Source organism: Haliotis rufescens, unplaced genomic scaffold (assembly GCF_023055435.1).
Source record: "Haliotis rufescens isolate VD_foot unplaced genomic scaffold, xgHalRufe1.0.p SCAF_55, whole genome shotgun sequence".
NCBI classification, from domain to species: domain Eukaryota; kingdom Metazoa; phylum Mollusca; class Gastropoda; order Lepetellida; family Haliotidae; genus Haliotis; species Haliotis rufescens.
In genome coordinates, this window is record NW_025964279.1 from 1,630,290 (window position 1) to 1,658,032 (window position 27,743).

General features: G+C 42.3%; 1 protein-coding gene across 2 annotated transcripts in view; it reads right to left on the reverse strand.

Annotated features, from left to right (window-relative positions):
* Nucleotides 1–15,625: 15,625 nt before the first annotated feature.
* The window catches only part of LOC124144913 (orexin receptor type 2-like), a 140,584-nt gene continuing 128,466 nt past the window's right edge, over nucleotides 15,626–27,743 (reverse strand). For both annotated transcript variants that reach the window (XM_046514530.2, XM_046514531.2), the window contains exon 4: nucleotides 15,626–17,565. In XM_046514530.2, the coding sequence (XP_046370486.1) occupies nucleotides 16,364–17,542 (1,179 nt within the window). In that variant the 5' untranslated portion in view covers nucleotides 17,543–17,565 and the 3' untranslated portion in view covers nucleotides 15,626–16,363. The remainder of the gene's footprint in view (nucleotides 17,566–27,743) is intronic.

Below are 27,743 nucleotides of genomic sequence, written 5' to 3' on the forward strand. Positions count from 1 at the left end.
ATAAATAAAGCGACAGAAACATCTTATAATCATAAGATATCTCTACTGAATTAATATCCATTGTATTTTCCCGACTATCTCATAAGCATTGTGGTTATGAATCACTGTCAAATATTGATAATACTAGGTGTTCGCGACATCGTGAGCGCATCCCACGCCACCGATGGCACCCGTCACAAAAACATGCAAGGCAAGTCAATTGTTCACCCGAATAGTGACCGGTTTGTGGCTGTGTCCTCAAAAGAGGTTGAAGTAGCGTAAACGTATTGTCATCCTGAGAAGACCCTTACATTCATAGTACGTTTATTCATACAGCAGTTTTAAACGTGATATATTTGTTTATTTTAACTTATGGCTAGATTGCGTACCATCAACAGCAGGGATGATGTAAATCCTGCTGGGGAACCATGCAGGAAACAGAAGTGTCGTTAGTCCCCATGGTCCCTAGTATGGTGGCCTAACTTTGGTTTCTGGTGATCTATAGCCCATTTTTATTTTGTCATTTTTTCTTTTAAATGTTTTCAACAAGTTTTAAGATCGAAACTAAGATAATCTAGTTATTGTGCTGTCCATCGATGACATGTTTTTATTCCATCTAAATATATGTCTTATCAATGTATAATAATTTTTTTTAACTTTTTATTTCTGTATAATTTTGTCTCTTCACGATATGGCTGACATATTGCCGATGTGAGATTAAATTTTAACTCACTCACCCGAATATGCACGGGTCCACATGTCTGCTATAAACCTTTTTGAGTGAGTGAGTGAGTGAGTATGGTTTTAAGCCGCTTTTAGCAATATTCCAGCAATATCACGGCGGGGGACACCAGAAATGGGCTTCACACATTGTACCCATGTCGGGAATCGAACCCGGGTCTTCGGCGTGACGAGCGAACGCTTTAACCACAAGGCTACCCGACCGCCCCTAAATCTTTTTGAATGTTTCCCGGAGGAAATGAGCAAGAGTTGTTACAATTTCAACAAGCATAAGGTCTTCAATTTTTTCTTCCACTGAATTTACAATACCCATTCGATCCAGACAAATGCGCTTACATATTACCTCTGGTTATTGAACAATCTCTTAAAAAAACAAACAATACCAGTGTATATTTGGGAATATATTTATATCGGAAAAAATATAATATGAAGGCAAGTGACATAAATGGTTGGCATTGAGTCTTTAATGTTTACAATATACCAAAAGGAAGTCAAGAAACATGGTTACAATGAGTTAAAGAATACAGTCGGGTGTTCTTTAACTTCTTGGGAGCAGTATATACGTCGACACCAATCTGTAGCAAATCAGTCAATTTACCAGCTCCTGGCGGTCGGGTAGCCTTGTTGTTAAAGCGTTCGCTCGTCACGCCGAAGACCCGGGTTCGATCCCCGTCATGGGTACAATTTGTGAAGCCAATTTCTGGTGGTCCCCGACGTGATATTGCTGGAATATTGCTGAAAGCGGCGTAAAACCAAGCTCACTCACTCACTCAACACGAGGTTATGAGTGTGTAACCGTGTCTTTGTATTAAAGAAATAAACGAGTTCGCCCCACATATTTTATTCTCCCTGCAGTGTTTTATTGTACGATAAACAACTTTGAGGATGACGATAAATAGTACAAACTTTAAATATATTTACCCTATTTAAATAATGATGACTCCCTCAAAAGTATCTGACTTCGGCAATGTCGGACAAGTCCATTTTTTGCACAGGTGGGTATTTCCCGCATATTCTCACAATCTTCTCTTCGATTACCTGAATGTTTTCTCCGAATACCGATTTCCATATCTCTTCCGCTTTTGGATGCGATCGTTCGGTCATCGCGTTTATCTGCGTTGCCCAGCTAAATCTATGTGGAACAAGTCACTAGACACTTCCCTCTGAAAAAAACGTCGTCATATATACGACGTCATCAAGTTGCGAGCGCATCTCCAGAAATGACGTCATGACAGAACAATGTTTTATCGTGAAATAAACCACGCTTCGTTCTTCATTGTCCTTTGCGTTTTATAGCGTTAACACACATGAGAAGAGACAGAAACAGTGCACAGTCTTGAGACACTGCTCATTTATCTGCAAAGGATTGATGCAGTACATGTATACTAACTAAGCAAGGGAAAGATACTTTACGATGAGGTGTCCAATTATGTTCATTCATGTTATGTTGGTTGGTTTGTTGTTTAACGCCGCACTCAGCAATATTCCAGCTATATGACGGCGGTCTGTAAATAATTGAGTCTGGACCAGACAATGCAGTGATTAATATCATGATCATCGATCCACGCAATTGGGATCGAAGACATGCATCAACCAAGTCAGCGTGCCTGACCACCCGATCCCGTTAGTCGCCTTTTACGACGAGCAGAGTCACCTTTTACGGCAAGCATGGGTTGCTGAAGACCTATTCTACCCCGGAATCTTCACGGGTCTCATTCATGTTATGGGGCGATGGGGTAGCCTAGAGGTTGAAGCGTTCGCCCGCCTCGCGGAAGGCCCGGTTTCGATTCCGCCCACATGGGTACTATGTTTTCCCCACCGTGAGATCCGGGAAGAGAATAGGTCTTCAGTAACCCATGCTGGCAATAAGAGGCGACAATAATTGTCGTAAGAAGCGACAAATGGGATCAAGTAGCCATCGTATCCCAATTGCGTGGTACGATGCTCATGATGTCATTCACTGGCTTGTATGACTCGATTATTTACAGACCGCCGTTATATGGCAGGAATTGTGCTGAGTGAGGCGTTAAACAACAAACAAATTAATGAAATGTTGCTAAAAGCGGCGTAAACTCTCACTCACTCAACCATTTATGTTATAAATAATGCGAGCCCCGTGCATCATGTTGCCAAACGACGTGTCATATTAGCAATTTTTTCTGACTGTCTACACACGCAGACATGTGTTATCGCAATTTCAGTTTATATATACATTGAAACTGAAATTGGGATGACACATGTCTACGTGTTTCACCTGAAAGATCAGGCGATGCTAAATTCAAAACTCCAAAGAATAACCAGTCTCTAATATCTGCTGCAAAAGATTCCATACGGAGAAAGAGGCGAACTAGTGATGACAATAATATGAATGAATGAACGTCTGTGATGTCACCAGGTGTTCGTGAGGTGAGGTGAAATGGGGTTTAACGTCGCGTCCAAGATTATTGCACTTATATAGCAACGTGTATGCACATGTGTGTGTGGCTGCTTGTACTAGACCGGACTGATACAGATTTATAGTGCTAGCTCACTGAGATACCATGCCGCAGTTTAACATGAATACCCCACTCAGACACAGTGTACTGACTCCGAGCCGACCAGTCCTTGTTTTAGCCCCATAATACCGAGCGCCAGACAGGGTAACAACAAATTCCATCTTTTAACGTCTTTTGGTATGACGCGACCGGGGATCGAACTCCGGACCTTCCGCTCTCCGGGCGGACGCTCTACAACTAGACCACGGAGGCGGTCCCAGGTGTTCGTGAAAAGGATAAGCATTTCCTGAACTTCCGCCAGCACCCGCCGCTCCAGCAACCTTTATTAAAAGTATTTATTTTTGTAAATTGATTTTGTTGTTGTTCAGTCCACCTACATTGTTGTATGTGACGGCTGTCTGTAAATAATTGAGTCTGGACAAGATGTTCTTGTTATTGTGATAAGGAGCAATGGTCCAAGCCACCATGTACAATGCCAAGTCATCAACTCTGACCACCACATCCATTAAAGTGTCAGTGAAGAAGCTGGCTTTAAAAGTCGACATAAAGGCCGTAGTTTGGTATAACATCGCGCACCATTTTGGCAAGCGACGTGTCATATTATCAACTTCCTCTGAATGTCTACCATAAAATGCCTGGAAAGACTTTTGAGGGTTAAACCTTGATTGAAAAGCTTAGTTGTAAGCAAAATATTTGTTTGTCCTTCTTATGTTGCAGTATATTGTCTATTTCCGATGACTGTCAGCAAAGAATTTCGTTAGCAAAGATTTTATTAAGTGGTATGCCCACGGCTCGTCAAAATAGAGTCATCTCCTTTAGTTGTAGTTGTTTGCAGTCCAAACTCCTCCCAGCGCTTGCCACCTTCGTTACTCTCCCAGTACAGAAGGACCTTGTTTACAGATGTCTATTCGAGCTGCTTTTACAGTTTCTAGAAGGCTGTAGAGGAACGAGACGAGGGCAATTCAAGCCCTTCTCCGACTTGATTTGCGACTTATTTATTTTCCAAATGCGGACAGGATACCTATCTAAAATCCTAGTGGAATGAACCGGAATGCCGTCGGAATGAACATTCTTTGTTAATTCCTGGATATTCGAAGTGCATTCTAAAACTTCTGACTGCATTCTGAGTGCCTTCCAAATATTCGGGTCCATTCTTGTGGCCGGCCCAAATGTTTTGCTCATGCTCAAAACTTTCGAGGTGCATTCGAAGTGGGGAAATATCGAACGACATTCGAAGTGTATTCTAACTGCACTCTGATTGCATGCTAAATTTTCCTACGGCATTCCAACAGCATTCGAAACATTCCGATCGCATTCGAGGGAGACTCGAAACGCCAAAGCACTTCAAATCCTGCCAGGATGTCCAGAATGCGCCTCGAATGAGCCGGAATGCACCTCGAATGAATCTCGATTGCTGCCGGAATCTGTTTCGATATTAAAAGAATTCAGCTGGAATGCACTTTGAATGATTCGGGTTACATTCTAAGTTCATTCTTAATACATTCTAAGTACATTCTAAGTATTCGAGCTGCATTCTGTTTCAATCTTGGAAGTTCGAACCATATTCAGGAGCGTTCTAGCTGCATTCGAGGTAAATTCGTACAGCATTCGAGGCACCTTCCAACCAGACATCGGGCGGTTTTCGGGCAGCAATCGAACCGCACTCGTTTGGCAATCGAATTGCGTTCGAAATATTCTGACTGCATTCTAAATATCCCTACTGTGTTCCAACTACATGTGAGCTACATTCAAGAGCAACTACACCCGGAATATGTTAGAATCATTCAAGGCGGGGTCGAAGCGCATTCTAAGTATTCGAATGACATTCTTACAAAGCATGGTCAATTTGAAATTGCCTCTCGAATATGGCACGAATTTTGAATTTGTGTCATTCCGGATGGTTCTACTTGATTCCTGCTGATTACGAATAAGTGTGTCGGGGTATACTGCCTGCTTCCAACACATTGCCTCATTCAAGACATTTGGCTGCAACAAATTGTGGACAATCGTGAGAGCACTGACTTGTGTACTGGAGCCTTCTATTTCTGTCTCCTGCAAACATAACTGACCCACTGTATTAGCTTTCATGATTTTTAACCTATGCCTGTGTGCTTCAATATAATTTGTTTATTATTCATTGATCTTGTGTGATTTCTGGGTGAACATTCGCGTTTCATCTTGGAAATCAACACTCAACAAAATGAAATTTGAATAAAATGTACTCGCTGTGAAGTCGGTTGTTAAACAGCTGTAAAATGTTGACGCTTTTAGATGAAGCTGGTGGTATAGTGGGAAATCAAAATCTTCTTGTACAGCTTGGTACTAGAGATATGATATACCATGAGATATCCGGTACAGAATTGGTCCAATGCTGGTTGTTAAAACCAAATAAAATGAGGATGTCATTGCATATCCTTGCTGATCGTGTGTCACCGTGCCACGAATTCCCGCGTAAATACCGACTTCATAAAGGGACGCAACTCTTGTCGCCTCCTTGCCGAGTCTGAACGTTCATTTCGAAGCAGTGCCTTTGGAGCACTCCAAGCAGAGCTGATGCTGACAGCGAACCACCGACATGTAACTTCGTGGATGCAGATACGTCAAATGTATGGGTGACACAGTGACAGCATTAATTGTTACTGCACCTGGATGACAGTAAGCCCTTCACATGTTGTATTCACATCAGGTGTGTTTGTTGAGTTTATATAAGTTTTGACATTAGTTAAGCATATTGTCGTCAGGAATGCATTTCCGTTGTAAGAACTCCAACCCGCGTTTTCGGCTCGAAGATCCATCGCTTTAACCAAAGGCTACTCCACGACGAGTGAGGGTAACCAAATGATGGTTCGTCACGTCCAAAATTCGGGTTTCATTCCGTTGGAACAATAAAGTCACCTCGAAGTTATGTGACTGGTACATTGCTAACAGCGGCGTAAAACCCTATACTCACTCACTCACGCGTAAAGGTTTCGTATACAGCAGTCCAGGTTGGTGCAAAGGACACAGTATGAGTGAGCGAGTATGGTTTTATGCCACTCTGAGGAGGTGGGGTAGCCTACTGGTTAAAGCGTTCGCTCGCTTCACTGAAGGCTCGGGTTCGATTCCCCACATGGTTACAATGATTGAAGTCCATTTCTGGTGTCCCCCGCCGTGATATTGCTGGAATATTGCTAAAAGCGGCATAAGATCTCACTCACTCACACGCTCTTTCCAGATCTGAGGACACCAGGAAAGGGCTTCACACAATATTCCCATGTTGAAAATGGCATGAGCGGACGCTTTATCCAGTAGGCTATCCGCAGCTTCTGACAAGAAATAAACTGCATTATGCACTGGTTGCGTTGCAATTTCTCGAGAACAACAGTCCAATCAAATCAGCTCTGCATTTTCCTCCGTTAATACAAACATCCTTTGTGTATGGTGTTCTTTGAAATCGCAAATTAGATTTCATGAATCCGAGTCAGCGTTAAATATCCACTGATGGAGATTTTATCTGAACAAGACCAGCGTAAATTGTTACCACCGCTGAAGGGTATTTGAGATGCTGCCGCGTTTTACTGTCGTGACATCTGGATTTGGAATCGCTCTCAGTTCAAACCCAAAGTGTATTGATTTTTCGAAGCTGTTAAGTCTGATTTAAGTTGATTTATATGTAGCTTTATGTGACACCGCAAACATCAAGTTATTTTTTTTGCTGATTCAGCTGATTACGTTAGACCATATGGCGTGACTTAGGTCAAAACAGGTGAATGCCATGGCTGATCATGTGGCATCGCATCCCGACAGCGCTTGGGGTTACTCATGCCACCGATCGGCTGTTCCAGACATAACAATGCACAATCTGGCGATATCCAGCTGTTGCTTGTATATTGCTGCCATGTAGAACAACGACCACTCACTCAGGGCACTCACATTGTGGCTACTCACACAGGGCACTCACATTGTGGCTACTCACAGGGCACTCACACTGTGGCTACTCGCACAGGGCACTCACATTGTGGCAACTCACACAGGGCACTCACATAGCGGCTACTTACCCAGGGCACTCACATTGTGGCTACGCACACAGGGCACTCACATTGTGGCTACTCACACAGGGCACTCACATAGTGGCTACTCGAACAGGGCACTCACATTGTGGCTACTCGCACAGGGCACTCACATTGTGGCTACTCACACATTGCACTCACATTGTGGCTACTCACACAGGGCACTCACATTGTGGCTACTCACACAGGGCACTCACATTGTGGCTACTCACACAGGGCACTCACATTGTGGCTACTGACACAGGGCACTCACATTGTGGCAACTCACACAGGGCACTCACATTGTGGCTACTCACACTGGGCACTCACATTGTGGCTACTCACACATGGCACTCACATAGTGGCTAATCACACAGGCCACTCACATAGCGGCTAATCACACAGGGCACTCACATTGTGGCTACTCACACAGGGCACTCACATTGTGGCTACTCACACAGGGCACTCACATTGTGGCTACTGACACAGGGCACTCACATTGTGGCAACTCACACAGGGCACTCACATTGTGGCTACTCACACTGGGCACTCACATTGTGGCTACTCACACATGGCACTCACATAGTGGCTAATCACACAGGCCACTCACATAGCGGCTAATCACACAGGGCACTCACATTGTGGCTACTCACACAGGGCACTCACATTGTGGCTACTGACACAGGGCACTCACATTGTGGCTACTCACACATGGCACTCACATAGTGGCTAATCACACAGGCCACTCACATAGCGGCTAATCACACAGGGCACTCACATTGTGGCTACTCACACAGGGTACTCACATTGTGGCTACTCACACAGGGCACTCACATTGTGGCAACTCAAAAAGGGCACTCACATTGTGGCTAATCACACAGGGCACTCACATTGTGGCAACTTAAAAAGGGCACTTACATTGTGGCTACTCACACACGGCACTCACATTGTGGCTGCTCACACAGGGCACTCACATTGTGGCAACTCAAAAAGGGCCCTCACATAGTGGCTACTCACACAGGGCACTCACATTGTGGCTAATCACACAGGGCACTCACATTGTGGCAACTCAAAAAGGGCACTTACATTGTGGCAACTCATACAGGGCACTCACATTGTGGCTACTAACAGAGCACTCACAAAGTGGCTACTCGTAGCGGCTATACATTAGGCACTCACATAGTGGCTAATCACACAGGCTACTCACTTAGCGGCTACTCACACAGGGCACTCAAACAGTGACAACTCACAACGGGGCACTCTCGCAGAGGCTACTTACACAGGACTCTCACATTGTGGCTACTCACACTGGGCACTCACAATGTGGCTACTCATATTGGCTATTCACACTAGGCACTCACATAGTTGCTACTCACACAAGGTACTCACATAGTGGCGACGCACACATCGTCAACTCAGATATAGCACTCACATAGCGACTCACATAGTGGCTAATCACACAGGCCACACACATAGCGGCTATTCATACAGGGCACTCACATAGAGGCTACTTACACAGGGCACTCACATAACAACTCACATAGCGGCTACTCAATCAGGCCACTCACATAGCGGCTACTCGCACAGGGCACTCACATAAAGTCTACTCACACAGGGCACTCACACACTGGCAACTCACACAGGGCACTCACATAGTGACTCATTTAGTGGCTAATCGCACAGGCTACTCACATAGCGGCTACTTACATAGGGCACTCACATAGCGGCTACTAACATAGGGCACTCACATAGCGAGTCTGATAGCAGCTACTCTTGCAGGCCACTCACATAGTGGCTAATCACACAGACCACTCACATAGCGTCTACTCACACAGGCCACTCACATAGCGGCTCACATAGCGGCTACTCAAGAAGGCCACTGCGGCTACTCACACAGGGCACTCACACAGGGTACCCACATAGTGGCAACGCACACAGGGCACTCACATTGTGACCCACATATCGGCTATTCACACAGGCCACTCTAGATCTATTAGCGGCTACTCACACAGGGCACTCACACAGTGGCAACTCACAACGGGGCACTCACACAGTGGCAACTCACACAGGCCACTCACACAGTGGCAACTCAAATAGTGATTCATTTAGTGGCTAATCGCAAAGGCCACTCACATAGCGGCTACTTACATAGGGCACTCACATAGCGGCTACTAACATAGGGCACGCACATAGCGACTCTGATAGCGGATACTCTTACAGGCCACTCACATAGTGGCTAATCACACAGACTACTCACATAGCGTCTACTCACACAGGCCACTCACATAGCGGCTCACAAAGCGGCTACTCACACAGGGCACTCACACAGGGCACTCACATAGCGGCTACTCAAGAAGGCCACTGCGGCTACTCACACAGGGCACTCACACAGTAGCAATTCACACAGGGCACCCACATAGTGGCAACGCACACAGGGCACTCACATTGTGACCCACATAGCGGCTATTCACACAGGCCCCTCTATTAGCGGCTACTCACACAGGGCACTCACATAGGGGCAACGCATACAGGGCACTCACAAAGTGACTCACATAGCGGCTACTCACACAGGCCACTCACATAGCGGCTCCTCACACTAGGCACTCACACAGTGGCAACTCACACAGGGCACTCACACAGTGGCAACTCACACAGGCCACTCACATAGCGGCAACTCACAACGGGGCACTCACACAGTGGCAACTCACACAGGCCACTCACATAGCGGCAACTCACAACGGGGCACTCACACAGTGGCAACTCACACAGGCCACTCACATAGCGGCAACTCACAACGGGGCACTCACACAGGCCTCTCACATAGCGGCAACTCACAACGGGGCACTCACACAGTGGCAACTCACACAGGCCACTCACATAGCGGCAACTCACAACGGGGCACTCACACAGTGGCAACTCACACAGGCCACTCACATAGCGGCAACTCACAACGGGGCACTCACACAGGCCTCTCACATAGCGGCAACTCACAACGGGGCACTCACACAGTGGCAACTCACAACGGGGCACTCACACAGTGGCAACTCACACAGGGCACTCACACAGTGGCAACTCACAACGGGGCACTCACACAGTGGCAACTCACACAGGGCACTCACGTTGTGACTCACATAGCGGCTACTCACGCAGGTCACACACATAGCGGCTACTCACACAGGTCACTCACATAGCGGCTCCTCACACAGGGCACTGATATAGTGACTCATATAGCGACTTCTCACACAGGCCACTTACATAGCGGCTACTCACACAGGCCACTCACACAGGCCACATACATAGCAGCTCACATAGCGACTTCTCACACAGGCCACTTACATAGCGGCTTCTCACACAGGCCACTCACACAGGCCACATACATAGCGGCTTCTCACACAGGCCACTCACACAGGCCACATACATAGCGGCTTCTCACACAGGCCACTTACATAGCGGCTTCTCACGCAGGCCACTTACATAGCGGCTTCTCACACAGGCCACTTACATAGCGGCTTCTCACACAGGGCACTTACATAGCGGCTACTCACATAGGCTACTCACACAGGGCACTCACATAGCGGCTACTCACACAGGGCACTCACATAGCGGCTACTCACACAGGGCACTCACATAGCGGCTACTCACTCAGGCCACTCAGATGGCGGCTACTCACACAGGGCACTCACATAGCGGCTACTCACACAGGGCACTCACATAGCGGCTACTCAGGCCACTCAGATGGCGGCTACTCACAAAATGGCTACTAAAACAGGACACTCACACAGTGGCAACTCACACTGGGCACGCACATAGCGGCTCCTCACACAGGCCACTCACATAGTGGCAACTCACACAGGACACTCACATGTGGCACACAGTGGCAACTCACACATGACACTCACACGTGGCAAACAGTGGCAACTCACACATGACACTCACACGTGGCAAACAGTGGCAACTCACACATGACACTCACACGTGGCACACAGTGGCAACTCATCCAAGGCACTCACACGTGGCACACAGTGGCAACTCACACAGGGCACTCACATAGTGGCAACTCACACCGGGGCGACTCACACAGCGACGACTCTCACAGAGACAACTCACACAGCGAAAACGTAGAAGTGTACTCAACGCGTTCTTTGACTTATTTCAACTGATCCGATTAAATCGACGCTATTTAAATGTCCGTGGCTTCAAGTGATAAAAGTTCAAAGGTTTGAGTCAACGAGATCACAAAAATATGTGGTCTGATGTAGCCTTTCCAACGACTGTTCGTCCTTGTGTCAGACTGCTGGTAATCTTGCTGATCTTTGGAAATATGCCTAACTGAGATGATCATTTGAAAATATGCTTTCAGTGACGGCATTCACTCCTTTACGAGATCGAGATAGAGATCGCGGTGTTAAATATTTAACTCTTGCTTTTGTACAGATATCGTATGCCGTGGGAAACCTAAGTTTAAATACAATATTTATGAAGATTAAAAATTATGTTGTGTGTCGTTTGTTTTATATGTCGTTACACTTCCCGAATATCACATGTTAATAAAAGCGACAAAATCCCTGTCCATAATCACATGAAAATGTGTAAATAAAAGCGACAAAGGCCTTTCCATATTATAAGAAATCTCGAGTCCATTCTACGATCCCGACTGTATCATGAGCACGTGTTTATGAATCACTATCAGATAGTGATGATACCAGATGATCGTAAAAAAGGTATGCCCCGACCAATAAACATCTAAGGCCATAGGCACAACAATTAGCCGCGCAAAACTACATCCTTTCGTCGTCCCAGAAACCGCTTGTCGTAGATTCGAGTTTCATCATTATATGTATCACGTAATCAATGCACGACCTGCGACACTTGATTCCATGCAGTGATATAACTAAACTACTCAGCGTTAAATATATTTCACTCACTCACTTTAATAATTCATCTTAGTAATGACCCCGGCCGCGTCATACCAAAAGACGTTAAAAGATGGTACTTGTTGTTACCCTGTCTGGCGCTCGGCATTAACGGTCTAAAACAAGGACTGGTCGGCTCGGAGTCAGTATACTGTGTCTGAGTGGGGTATTCATGTTAAACTGCGGCATGGTATCGGAGCTAGCACTATAAATCGGCATCAGTCCGGACTAGTACAAGCAGCCACACACATACATACACGTGCATGAACGTCGCTATATAAGTGCGATAATCTTGGACGCGACGTTAAACCCCATTTCACCTCACCTCACATCTTTAGTAATGAAAGTCTTGCTCCGAAGTATGCATTCAATTCCAGACTTTATGTCTGTAACGACAACAATTCAAGAAGGGACAAGCCAGTGAAGACATTTCAGACGATTTACCGGTCGCCGATACACCTAACGACCAATCCAACTGCTTCCTGGTATATACATATATCAGATTTAATTCATACAGTTAGTTGAACGGCATAGCTACGGCGCCAGACACTTCCCTCATCCTGTGTAACCTAGGGCGCTTGTCCAGAATAATTTTGGAAACCAACCGGAAACAACCAAAGGACGTCGTGAGTAGATTCCGTCTGTCCTTCGCCAGTATAAGCACGTAACCCATATTCACACCCACTAAGTGCACCTGCCCCTCAAGGAGCGGAATACGAATATGAAGGGATCATGATCGAGGCACCATTGACCTGTCTCCATCATTTTCCCAATACGATGATTATCCCCCATTTCCGACCTGAAGTGGTCGTGGCGGAGTCTCAGGGCGGTGACGGTGCGAAATGGTATGCTCGGTACGGCTGACAGAATTACAGACGAAATCATACATCTGAAGTTGGTAGGCGTTCTGACCGCCTCCGTGGTCTAATGGTAGAGCGTCCGCCCGGAGAGCGGAAGGTCCGGGGTTCGATCCCTAGCCGCGTCGTACCAAAAGACGTAAAAGATGGTACTTGTTGTTACCCTGTCTTGCGCTCGGCATTTAGGGGCTAAAACAAGGACTGGTCGGCTCAGAGTCAGTGTACTGTGTCTGAGTGGAATATTCATGTTAAACTGCGGCATGGTATCTCAGTACTGCTAGCACTATAAATCGGCATCAGTCCGGACTAGTACAAGCAGCCACACACACACACGCGCGCGCATGCACGTCGCTATATTAGTGCAATAATCTTGGGCGCGACGTTAAACCCCATTTCACCTCACCTGGTAGGCGTCCTGGTACGGAAGGCATGGATGTCACCTACGAAATGTCTGCTGGAAGACCAAATCATGTATTTATGAATCACTCTCTAATGCAGATAAATCAGGTTTGGCCCTGACAATGATCCACAAATCAACCAAAACCAAAACCAACATTCTTTGTGTCATTATGATATCCATCCTCGCTACCAAAGTTGAATCCATGTTAAAAAGTGACGTTTTCGAAGTATGGTTTTCAACCATCATCTAAAAATGATAAACACGTTAGAAAATTGTAAGTATAAGGTGAGGTGAGGTGAGGTGAGGTGAGGTGAAATGGGGTTTAACGTCACGTCCAAGATTATTGCACTTATATAGCGACGTGCACGTGTGTGTGTGTGTGTGGCTGCTTGTACTAGTCCGGACTAATGCCGATTTACAGTGCTATCTCACTGAGATACCATGCCGCAGTTTAACATGAATACCCCACTCAGACACAGTATACTGACTCCGAGCCGACCAGTCCTTGTTTTAGCCCCTTTTATGCCGAGCGCTAGACAGGGTAACAAGTACCATCTTTTAACGTATTTTGGTATGACGCGCCCGGGGATCGAACTCCGGATCTTCCGCTCTCCAGGCGGACGCTCAACCACTAGACCACGGAGGCGGTCTTGTAAGGATAAACCAAAAAAGATTTTTTTCCAACAGAATATAGAATAATATGTTGTCTTGTGTCTTTTGTGAATGAACGATTCACTTTAGATGACAGTGTATATCTTAAGATGACATAATAAATACAGTGCTTTTACCATCATAAATTGTGTCAAAACACCAAAAATCAATCGATTTCTTTTAATTTGATCGTTCTCAATGCAGTATTACTGAACCGTCTCCCTGGTGTAGTGGATAGATCGATCCCAGGCCGCGTCATACAAAAAGACAGTTCTTGTTGTTACCATGTCCGGCGCTCGGTATTAAGGGGATAAAACAAAGTCTAGTCGGCTACGAGCCAGTACACTTTGTCTGATTGAGGTATTCATGTTAAACTGCGGCATGGTATGTCAGTGGGCTAACACAATGAGACCGGCATCAGTCCGGACTAAGCCGCACAAACACAGACACATACACAGACACACACACATGCACGTTGCTAAGTGAGTGCACACAATCTTGGACTAAGTTAAATCCCATTTCACCCCACCTCACCATCACTGGTTTGTTTGGTTAGAAGACTATTCAGTAATGGTGAGGAAAGGCGGCTGTGCTTGCCGTAAGAGGCCACTAACGGGATCGGGTGTTCAGGCTCGCTGACTTGGTTGATGCATGTCATCGTATCCCAATTGCCTGGATCGATGCTCATGATATCAAGCACTGGATTGTCTGGTCCAGACTCGATTATTCACAGACCGCCGTCATGTGGCTGGAATATTGCTGAGTGCGGCGTTAAATAACAAACAAACAAACAACCCACAAGCTTACTCTGTAACTCCGGAGAAACGGGTAAGAAGCCCTATGCAGAAACGGGTAAGGTGAAACGGGTAAGGTGCTGAGGATATATTTAGCGCAACAAAGGGGATATAGCAAAAAGAATGCAGAATGAACTATGTTGGGTGACATGGGAGGCAGTAAGGTGTAAGAGAGAGAGAGAGAGAGAGAGAGAGAGAGAGCGAGAGAGAGAGAGAGAGAGAGAGAGAGAGAGAGAGAGAGAGAGAGAGAGAGAGAGAGAGAGAGAAAGCGAGAGAAAGCGAGAGAACTTTGTAGTTTGTTGTTTAATACACATAGATCAATATTCCAGTTTCATGACGACGGTCTGGAAATCATCGAGTCTGGGCCCGACAAACCGGTGAGTGATATTATCAGCAAAGACCGACGCCATCATGACACGATGACAGACAATTAAAAACATCACCGATCCCGACCACCCGATCAATTAAATCGCTTCTTGCGACAAGTGGGGCGGTGGGGTAGCCTAATGTTTAGAACGCCCGCTAGTCACTCCTTAGGCCCGAGTTCGATACTCCACATGGATAAATTGTGTGAACCCCATTTCTGGTGTCCTCCGCCATGATATTGATGGAATATTGCTGAAAGCGGAGCAATAACCATACTCACACTCACTCACTCTCACGACAGGTACAGGTCGATTGGTTCAATTCTAACCCGAACGGGGAACACAGCTTAAACGACAGACAATGACGATATATCTCCTTCATGATATGACATAACTACAGTGTGTACCGACACAGTTTAATTGACTTATCACATGCAACAACTATTGGCTATTTACATTATTGTACATTGCTTATTTGCATAGGGCTTCTGGCAGCCTAACTGCAGCGCTCACAATAACCACATACTGTCTATTGATAACGCATGCGCAGTCCCACGTGTGTGTTCTCGGCCAATCAAAACCCAATTTTGATTTGAAATATGTGTCTGAAGGCCAAAATTCAACGAGAAGTGGGGTCAGTTGAGAGCGTTTTTGATTGGCTGAGGTCACAGGAAGTGATGACTTTATGTCATAAATATTATTATGTATACAGGATAAAAAGCAATATACATCTGGATTTATGTTTGCTAGCACGGTCTGTAGCATGGGATAGACACGGTAACACATAATAAAGGTATACATGCCAAAGTTGCTGTACACGCAGGTCTTCCCAGGATCACTGGTCCGCTGGAACCATATTGATAGCGATTTCTGATGGAACATAAAAGTCACATCAATCAAAGGCGTTTGATATTTTACTGAACTGTTCGAATTATTACTTCTTGCGCACGCATCTCATGTCCTCTGTTGGAAGGGGCATCGTATCCAAGGTCATGTTTATAGTTAAAAGCTTAAAGAGCTCAACAGCTTAAATAACAGTACACACGTAACTCCAGTGCGTGAAATGTCATTGCTACGATCAGCGTGTGAGATAAGCACGATCCCATATCGAAGTCTCGGTCTCTGCGCAGTCCAAGATGTTTAACGTGTGCATGAACTCCCTTTTGTAAATACTTCTTTCAGTTCCTTTCGAAAGGCGACGTTCATGAACGCATAAATCACGGGATTGGCAACACTGTAGACAAAGTACATATAAAACACAACAATATTGTATCCTATTAACCTATGAGCCATCAGCCATGCAGGCAGAAAAGCAATTATAAACACCGTTGTGACTACAAACAACATAGCGGCTGTGCGAATGTTTGCCAGTCGGTTATAATCCTTTTTATCTCGACCACTCGGACGCTTCCGATGGTTAAGCTGTTGTTTCTCCTCCGGATCCTCTTCAGCATTAACGCCGTTTTTGTCTGTTTTGTGGAGTTCGACGGTTTCAACGTCGGTATGACACGTCGTCATTGACTTCATCGACGGTTTTAATGACTTTTGTCTCCAACGCCATTTTCGTCTTTGGGTCACGGAATAATATATTAGACCATACAAAATGGAAACAATCACGACGGATATAAGGAAAAAAGAAGCATACACCTTCTGATAATTCATAAGAAAATCACGACTTAGGATGATCATATTGGGGAAGCATTTCCCGGTATACACATATTCTGTTACTTCCGCTGTCGTGGAGTTGTCGTCACTTCCGGGGTATACATCACTCGTGACTTCAGATGTGTTGGTGATGTTACTGGCACTGTTTATGACAGTTCTAGGTTCTACAACCCCGTAAGCCAAAGATGTTATTGAGCCTAGGAGGAAGGCAAAGAGACTAAGGCACATAATAGACATTCTTGCTCGGGCCGGGGTCATTGCGCGAACAAACGGATGGCAGATACACAGGTAACGGTCAACGGCTATGGCCACCATAAGGAATGACGACAGTGGAACATTGCAGGTGATAAAAAATTGGTACAGTTTACAGATGAAGTCATATTTTAAGCAGTCGTCCAAAAGAATGTTGACAGCTGTGAATGGCATGATGACAAGAGATGTGACAAAATCGGCTCCAGCCAGTGCCAGGATGAAGATGGTGGATGTCACTTTATCAACCTTCTTGGAGAACACGTACAGGACAAGGCCATTTCCAATAGAGCCGAACACGGACAACACCATGAGGATGCAGATGACGGCGTGCTGAGCACTCTTGGACACCTCCACCGTCTCTCCTGTATCCGATGTGTTGGCATCCGATGATAGATTCGACATGATGAGGCTAGTCCTAGGGGGAACTGAAAAGACAAATGAAAAATATATAAATATTATTATAATACCGGTTCCATACCTGCAAATGGAATTCCGAAATACTACGGGGTCAACAAGGAAATCCTGGTTTACCCCGTAGTATTTCGGAAATCAAAACGTCACTGCAATTGTTTTCTAAAAATGATCTTAAAAAGCACAGGTGGCCCAGCGGTCAAAGGTACTTCTTTGGCGTTGTTTATTGGCTCGAATCCAAAGTCCGTCACGATTTTGATCGTTGAGCTATCAGTAGCATATTTGTGATCTGGCGTTCACTAATGTGGTAAACGTCTGGGACCGATTTCATATTTTGACTTTTTGCCTTCTCCCACATTTAACATCATAAAGATGGAATAAGCGGAGTTAAACCAAACTCACTCATTAACCGGCTTTTAAAATAAAATATGCAAAGTATTATGAGATAGTGTAAGTATGTGTAAATTGCTAAATCTGTCATTCATGTGGTTATCTTAAGTCTTAATGTGCAGATATCGGTAATAGTGTTGGCTTGCGATTTGCTTGTCGATCAACCCGCACTTATCTTTACGACTATTCCTCTGGGTCGTGCGCTGCTGATTTGGGTTTCAAGGCCTGAATATAAATGGATCGTCACCCGCATTTAAACATTACTTGTCACCATTTTCTATATACGACATACAAAATATGACCAAAGCAAATAGACATGTCAAATCTTTACTGCTCATCTCACTTGAGTCCAGTGCTACACATTGCTGAAATATTATTTCCATAAACCGAGAGAGCTCAGATTGCCTCAGAGCAGCGTGTAGATAATTATCTTTCTGATATGACAACCTTCACCCCAGAGTAAAGGTGTGAGGATCAAGCCACTTTCAGCAATATTCCAGCAATAACACGGCGGGACACACCAGAAATGGGCTTCACACATTAACACGTCCCATTTTAATTCTGGAAACCCAAAAGTCCAGAAACTCTACGCTCTTTGCCCAGTCTCGGTTGAAGGTATTTACAAAATTAAACATGCCGTTTTCATGGGAACATACCAAGGAAGAGAAAATGAAAAAAAAATTGTTTAAAAACTCAATATTTAGACTATGTCGCCCATGGGCCTGCCCATGGGCGAAGTTTGGCCCATGGGCCTGCCCATGGGCGAAGTCTGGCCCATGGGTAGGCCCATGGGCAGGCCCATGGGCGAGAATATGTTCCTTTACTTAAAACTCATGTTTTTGTTTCGCAAATACATTTAATGTATTCATTCAAGTATCATGACACAAAATGTAATTCATTTTAACTTATTTCAACGATTTTATAACGATATTGAAATATTTCGCCCATGGGCGAGAAAAAGGTTTGGCCCATGGGCGAGAATATGTTCCTTTACTTAAAACTCATGATTTTGTTTCGCAAATACATTAAATGTATTTATTGAAGTATCATGACACAGAATTTAACTCATTTTAACTTATTTCAACTATTTTATAGCGATATTGAAATATTTCGCCCATGGGCGAGAAAAGGGTTTGGCCCATGGGTAGGCCCATGGGCAGGCCCATGGGCGAGAATATGTTCCTTTACTTAAAACTCATGTTTTTGTTTCGCAAATACATTTAATGTATTCATTCAAGTATCATGACACAAAATGTAATTCATTTTAACTTATTTCAACGATTTTATAACGATATTGAAATATTTCGCCCATGGGCGAGAAAAAGGTTTGGCCCATGGGCGAGAATATGTTCCTTTACTTAAAACTCATGATTTTGTTTCGCAAATACATTAAATGTATTTATTGAAGTATCATGACACAGAATTTAACTCATTTTAACTTATTTCAACTATTTTATAGCGATATTGAAATATTTCGCCCATGGGCGAGAAAAGGGTTTGGCCCATGGGTAGGCCCATGGGCAGGCCCATGGGCGAGAATATGTTCCTTTACTTAAAACTCATGTTTTTGTTTCGCAAATACATTTAATGTATTCATTCAAGTATCATGACACAAAATTTAACTCATTTTAACTTAATTCAACGATTTTATAGCGATATTGAAATATTTCGCCCATGGGCGAGAAAAAGGTTTGGCCCATGGGCGAGTATATGTTCCTGTACTTAAAACTCATGATTTTGTTTCGCAAATCAAATACATTAAATGTATTCATTGAAGTATCATGACACAAAATTAAACTCATTTTAACTTAATTCAACGATTTTATAGCGATATTGAAATATTTCGCCCATGGGCGAGAAAAAGGTTTGGCCCATGGGTAGGCCCATGGGCAGGCCCATGGGCGAGAATATGTTCCTTTACTTAAAACTCATGTTTTTGTTTCGCAAATACATTTAATGTATTCATTCAAGTATCATGACACAAAATTTAACTTATTTTAACTTAATTCAACGATTTTATAGCGATATTGAAATATTTCGCCCATGGGCGAGAAAAAGGGTTTGGCCCATGGGCGAGTATATGTTCCTTTACTCAAAACTCATGTTTTTTTTCGCAAATACATTAAATGTATTTATTCAAGTATCATGACACAAAAAATTAACTAATTTTTACTTAATTCAACTATTTTACGGCGTTATTAAAATATTTCGTCCATGTTTACGTCAGTCCCTTTCAAGCATCAACTAACTGTTTGCAAAGTATATTGTATCATGTGAAATATACTTTATATTATATCATTACATTACTATTTAAAAAGGGCATTTGGTTGGATGTTTCCTTTAGTTCTACAAATTTCACCTGTTTTACATATTGTAGCGATCTTTAATGAACCCGGCCTTACCTCTCAAAACGTTTTGACAGTTTATCATACGAATTCATGTGCGTGTACTCCAATTCATTGGAGTTATTTTCCACAACATTAAATTTTAGTTAGTTTCTATTTCATTTCCCATTTAATGTCCCGTTGATACATCACACTGGGCAATTACGTGACACCAGGTATGCAATATACAGGTACGCGTGCGCGTATTTTAATGAAAAAAACTATTCGTCTTTTATTGCATAACGTTTGGCTGAATATCTTACATTCTAACGAAATCTCGAAATAATTATTTAATTACATGCGGTTTCGAACTGACCAGTGGGAATTATGTTTCAATGCGATTGAGGAAAACGTGAGTGAATATTGTGACACTAAAGCAACTTTTAACTGCATTGTCACTTTTGGTATGAAAATGGTAACAGTTCAGAAAAAACAACAGCCTCCTTATGATAATTCTCATTAGTACGTTGTATCTAATTACAGTGTCGGCCTTATTTACAGGTGATTCTACAATACCTGCTCTCGGTCAATTACGATCTACCACACCACGCGTGAATAAACAGTTATGCAGGTGTTGCTGTGGGCAAATACCTAGCCTGAAAATGTTTATTTTTTTTAGGATACATGTTTTACAAATGTTCGTTGATATGTGGATATATTAAGCACAAAGACAAAAAAATGTTTATGAAAGATGAATTAGTGCCTTGATATATTCATCGAGATGTGTATCATCGTTTAATGGGGTCATTCAATAAACGTATGTTTGGAGGAGATATCAAAGGAGCCGCCCAATATACACAGTGTCGTCCGGTGAACTACCACCCCACCCTGTTCATTAGAGTTATGTAATCGGTACACAAATATATTTGATGCGGTGTCAGTGCGGAAGGAGTTTGAATTACGTCCGCCAGTTGTCACAGAAATCCTCAAAGTATAGAAACAATAAACAAGGTCAATCCGTACTAATTACCTAGTGACGCACGTAACAACGACTGTCAATAGGGAAAATGGTGAAAACAAATTGAAATAGATTTTAATAAAACATTACTGTACTACATAACTCGCAAAAGCGGTGCCTAAAATTTTTGACCGTGTTATGTGTGTTGTAAACTGTCGAATAGCAAGTAATTGTCATGCTGTACGCATGGTTCCATATACAAATTCAGTTATACAACCGGTATGAAACTGAGAACTGAGATACCAAGTACAACCTGCATTCACACACGGAAGCAATATACTTGTGTGTATGCCCTCTCCTCTAAAAAATGTATCACTAAAGTATTTGCATTGTAATAAATATAGTAATGATAAAACTTGGTAATTTGGTAGGTCTCCGACAGATATGATTTTCAGTTTTTTTACACCTTTGATTGATACGGATTACGTACCTGTAGTCTAGTCACTGTCTCTAATGTATCTGCTTGTTAGAAATTTCAAATGTCTTGTTATAGCACTGTTCCTAAAATACGGCAGTTTCTTTTATCGGGTATAAATAGTTGATTCGTCTTGTCACGCAGTCATTTTTTACTTGATCGAATGATTTCCACAAAAAATTACGGCAGAGAGTTTTGTATTTTATTATATTTTTAGAAGATTTTAGAAGATGCTTACATCACTGTATCTCAGAACGTAAAACTGATAACATTCAAACATGTAATTAGTACACAGTTAATTGTTACATATAATTTCCTGCATATTCCTTTTTGAACAAAAAGCCTACATGTATACTGATATCGGTGTCCACTGTTAAAAGGGTATTAGTGCAGTCAGACATGGTAAATGGAGAGACAATAATAAGGTGATTAATTATAGTCTGTTGCAGAATATGCGGTATAGGTGTAGTCATTGATACATATACACATTACACATATACAGATGAAATACACGATATGATGCAGTGCAAGAACAAATTAAGATACGGTTTCTATTAAAAATAATTATACGATTTTGGATTTAATTAGCATGTTTAAATTTTCAGGCCAACACGGCTGAGATACAGCATCGGCATACTCAACTGGAGTTGTTTTCTGCCGGTCGTAAGTTCATTGTTTGACTGAGCACACTCGTGTCGGGGTTGCGATATTTTCTTCTCTTTGTTGGCAACCTGCCACCGGTCTGAATTTTGAGAAAGGTCTCAGCATGGGACTGTTAATTACTTGTAGATGTTGGGTGCGGTTAGGACCAAACTTTTTCAGCTCAGAGTGTTAGTGGTCCTGGAACCCATAGTGTCAAACAGGTTCTGCAAAATACGTCAATCAGATTCTATTGTTCAGCAACATTGTCACTGAATTTCAGAACTCTGGCATGATATAATAATCAAGGATTTCGAAGGTGAACGAGGGGAAAGGCAGACGCACGTGGATTTACCCTCAGGTTATTATTGTCTGGAGTTCACATTTTGGGGCATTTCATATACTAATTGAACAGAGTTCACCTGCACATGTCCACTTTAGTGATACAGACTGTAACCAAAAATGCAATGAGCCGTAGCTCTTAATCCCTTATAACAACGGTAACAACAACCAGGGTGAGGACACAGTAAGGTTAAACCGTGTCCAACAGACAATCTGAGGTGCCTATCTCCCATCAAGTCAGCTCTGTTTTTAAGCGCATAGTTATGTTTTTACATATTGAAATAAAAGGAATGAAAAAAATGATATTTAACAAACCTACACATTACCAAATACAAAACTGTATAACCCTCTCTAGACTTCGTTCCAATTAACCTGGATCATTCAACTCGCTCGCGAAGGTCGTATGCGACTTTAAAGTGAATACGTCTACAGTGTACAAGTAACTTTTAACTGTATCATATATACTCATGATAAGCAATTATTTTCGTTCCTAATTCGAATGAGCACATTCTGAGGCTAAATCTGCAAAAGGACAGATAAAATATTTCTTTGTACAATGCAAACGATACAAACGTAGCGGCTGATAATAGAGACAATGATTTAATAATCTGCAATATATCAAGTGTTCTCGTTCAATCTATTGTACATATTGAAGTGATTGTAAAGTTTCAAGGAGTACTAAAATGTTGTGGTATTATGAATGTATTTAGAATATGAATAGCGAAAAACAGTCACCATATCGGATGTACATGTATAACTTGTCTTCCAACACCACGCTTGTGCCGAGGCCCATGGTCATAAAACTAATCGGTCCCATAAAAGGAGCAAATAGTTTCGTAGATACTTCTTGCTATGGTTCACTCACAATTGTCAGACGACCTAATCATCAGTCAGACCAGTCAAGTGTGACCAGCGTACCTGCCTGGTTTTGGCTCCTAATTACTGAACTGCCCAATACTTTCATACTGTGGGCAAAGTAAGCGGCCTCGTTGAGTGATACAGACTAACAAGATTATGATTGTGTTTGTAAGTGCGTTTAATCTGTGTCGGGTTGCAGTTGTTTTATTAGTCAAGACTAGGGGTAGTTTTTTCAATGAAACCTTTTAGCCGTTGAGTTTGTTTTGCATTCATTTCATTAAATACATTGTTAGGTAGAATAATAACACGTTATACGGATAAAACATCTCCCTAATCTGAGTATAATCTCACATGTACTCTAAGTACCGTACTATATTACTTTGCGGAGACACTGAGTATAATTTTTTAGTTGGCATTGTATGCTGTCTGAATGACTTTACACAAATCCCTGCATTCAATAGACCCGTGAAGATCTTCAACAAACCATTCTTGGCGTAAAAGGGCGACAGCGCTTGTCGTAAGAAGCGACTACCGGGATCGGGTGGTCAGGCTCGCTGACTTGGTTGATGCATGTCATCGTATCCCAATTGCGTGGATCGATGCACATGATGTCAATCACTGGATTGTCTGGTCCAGACTCGATTATTTACAGACCGCCGTCATACAGCTGAAATATTGCTAAGTGTGGCGTTATACAACTAACAAACAAACAAAACACAAAAAGAGAAAGTGTATGAGTACTAAAACTTGCAATAGATATGCCTACCCTACGTACACACATGTGTCCCATTCGACAGTCTACAACACACGAATAACTGTCAAACAAGTTTGGGTACCCTTTCTGTTCAGGCAAGTTATTTAGTTCGATAATTTTATATTAAAATCCTTTTCAATTTGTTTTCATCCTTTTTCCCTATTCCATGCATGTTTATGTTGCTACATCTTATTGCTCATGTTTCCAAGTATTGTAAAACACTTTAATGTTTCTCCTTCTTAATCTAACGTTATAATATTTCCGGTCATTGCCATCATCTAATACACAAGAGATGATACCAAGACATATTTTATTCGGTTTTATGGTCTATGCGGTCTTACAATTGATTTTATTAGTCTTTAAATCTTATGTCTAGTAAATATTTTCACAAACAGGGCTGTTAACTGATATAAGGAATGTAACATCCAGTTGAGGACTGGTAACGACATTTCTACAATTAATATTTTGAATAAGCCGTTAATACGCCAGTTGTGACAGGGATGATGGTATGGTAGATGTAGCAGACATATTGACAGCCGTTGTTACGCGAGTCACTAGGTTATTAGTACGGCATTGGCCTTGTTGATTGGTACTATACTTTCTGTGGCCACTGGCGGACGTAATTCAAACTCCTTCCACACTGACATCGCACCAAATATATTTGTGTACCGATTATATAACTCTTACTGACAGGGTAGGGTGGTAGTTCACGCGAAACGGACGACACTGCGTATATTGAGCGGCTCCTTTGATATCGCCTCACAACATACTTTTAATGAATGACCAATTAAACGATGATACACATCAGGATCGCGGAGAAAATACAAGCTTCGTTCGCGTTGAATATATATATTAAGGCACAAATTCATCTTTCATAAACTTTTTGTGTCTTGGTGTTTAATATATCCACATATCAACGAAAATATGTAATACATGTATCCACAAAAATATACATGTACAGGCTAGGTATTTGCCCACAGCAACACCTGCATAACTGTTTATTCACGCGTGGTGTGGCAGATTGTAATTGACCGACAACAAGTATTGTAGAATCACCTGTAAATAAGGCCGACACTGTAATTAGACACAACGTACTAATGAGAATATGAGAATTATCATAAGAAGGCTGTTACGTTTTTCTTAACTATTACCATTTTCATACCAAAAGTGACAATGCAGTTAAAAGTTGCTTTAGTGTCACAATATTCACTCACGTTTCCTCAATCGCATTGAAACATAATTCCTACTGGTCAGTTCGACACTGCTTGTAATTATATAATTATTTCGAGATTTCGTTAGAATGTAAGATATTCAGCCAAACGTTATGCAATAAAAGACGAATAGTTTCTTTCCATTAAAATACGCGCACGCGTACCTGTCACGTAATTGCCCAGTGTGATGTATCAACGGGTCATAAAATGGGAAATGAAATAGAAACTAACTAAAATTTAATGTTGTACACGCACATGAATTCGTATGATAAACTGCCAAAACGTTTTGAGAGATAAGGCCGGGTTCATTAAAGATGTTGGGTGCGGTTAGGACCAAACTTTTTCTCGCCCATGGGCGAAATATTTCAATAAATCTGTAAAATAGCTGAATTGAGTAAAATTGTGTTACATTATGTGCCATGAAAATAGTTAGAACTCCTGCATGTATTTACGAAACAAAATCATAAGTTTTAAGTAAAGGAAAATATTCTCGCCCATGGGCCAAACCCTTTTCTCGCCCATGGGCGAAATATTTCAATATCGTTATAAAATCGTTGAATTAAGTTAAAATGAGTTAAATTTTGTGTCATGATACTTAAATAAATACACTTAATGAATTCGCGAAACAAAAACATGAGTTTTAAGTAAAGGAACATATTCTCGCCCATGGGCCTGCCCATGGGCCTACCCATGGGCCTACCCATGGGCCAAACCTTTTTCTCGCCCATGGGCGAAATATTTCAATATCGCTATAAATCGTTGAATTAAGTTAAAATGAGTTAAATTTTGTGTCATGATACTTCAATAAATACATTTAATGTATTTGCGAAACAAAATCATGAGTTTTAAGTACAGGAACATATACTCGCCCATGGGCCAAACCTTTTTCTCGCCCATGGGCGAAATATTTCAATATCGCTATAAAATCGTTGAATTAAGTTAAAAAGAGTTAAATTTTGTGTCATGATACTTAAATGAATACATTAAATGTATTTGCGAAACAAAAACATGAGTTTTAAGTAAAGGAACATATTCTCGCCCATGGGCCTGCCCATGGGCCTGCCCATGGGCCTACCAATGGGCCTACCCATGGGCCAAACCTTTTTCTCGCCCATGGGCGAAATATTTCAATATCGCTATAAAATCGTTGAATTAAGTTAAAATGAGTTAAATTTTGTGTCATGATACTTCAATAAATACATTTAATGTATTTGCGAAACAAAATCATGAGTTTTAAGTACAGGAACATATTCTCGCCCATGGGCGAAATATTTCAATATCGCTATAAAATCGTTGAATTAAGTTAAAATGAGTTAAATTTTGTGTCATGATACTTCAATAAATACATTTAATGTATTTGCGAAACAAAATCATGAGTTTTAAGTAAAGGAACATATTCTCGCCCATGGGCCAAACCTTTTTCTCGCCCATGGGCGAAATATTTCAATATCGTTATAAAATCGTTGAATTAAGTTAAAATGAATTACATTTTGTGTCATGATACTTGAATGAATACATTAAATGTATTTGCGAAACAAAAACATGAGTTTTAAGTAAAGGAACATATTCTCGCCCATGGGCCTGCCCATGGGCCTACCCATGGGCCAGACTTCGCCCATGGGCAGGCCCATGGGCCAAACTTCGCCCATGGGCAGGCCCATGGGCGACATAGTCTAAATATTGAGTTTTTAAACAATTTTTTTTTCATTTTTTCTTCCTTGGTATGTTCCCATGAAAACGGCATGTTTAATTTTGTAAATACCTTTAACCGAGACTGGGCAAAGAGCGTAGAGTTTCTGGACTTTTGGGTTTCCAGTATTAAAATGGGACGTGTTCATTGTACCCTACCGCTCCATCACTGACCTGAATAATTAAAGGTACATGGACACAGAATTGAAACAAGTGAAATCTTGTATTACCGCTGAACACCAGTAGTACCGTGGTAGTGGAAATGTATGAAGAAATAATGTTTAATATTCCAAATTTGACGACAACGAGTTATATGCAGATCTATGTACAATTTTAATATCGTAGAGTGAGTGAGTGAGTGAGTGAGTGAGTGAGTGAGTGAGTGAGTGAGTGAGTTAAATTTTAAATCGCATCGGCAATATTTCAGCCTTATAGCGGTGGGGACAAGGTATAAGATTTAAAATATCTGTCGACAAAGGACAGTAAAATAGTAAGGTATATCACAGTTTTTAATAAAACCAACCAGATCATATTTTTTGAAAACCAAATAGC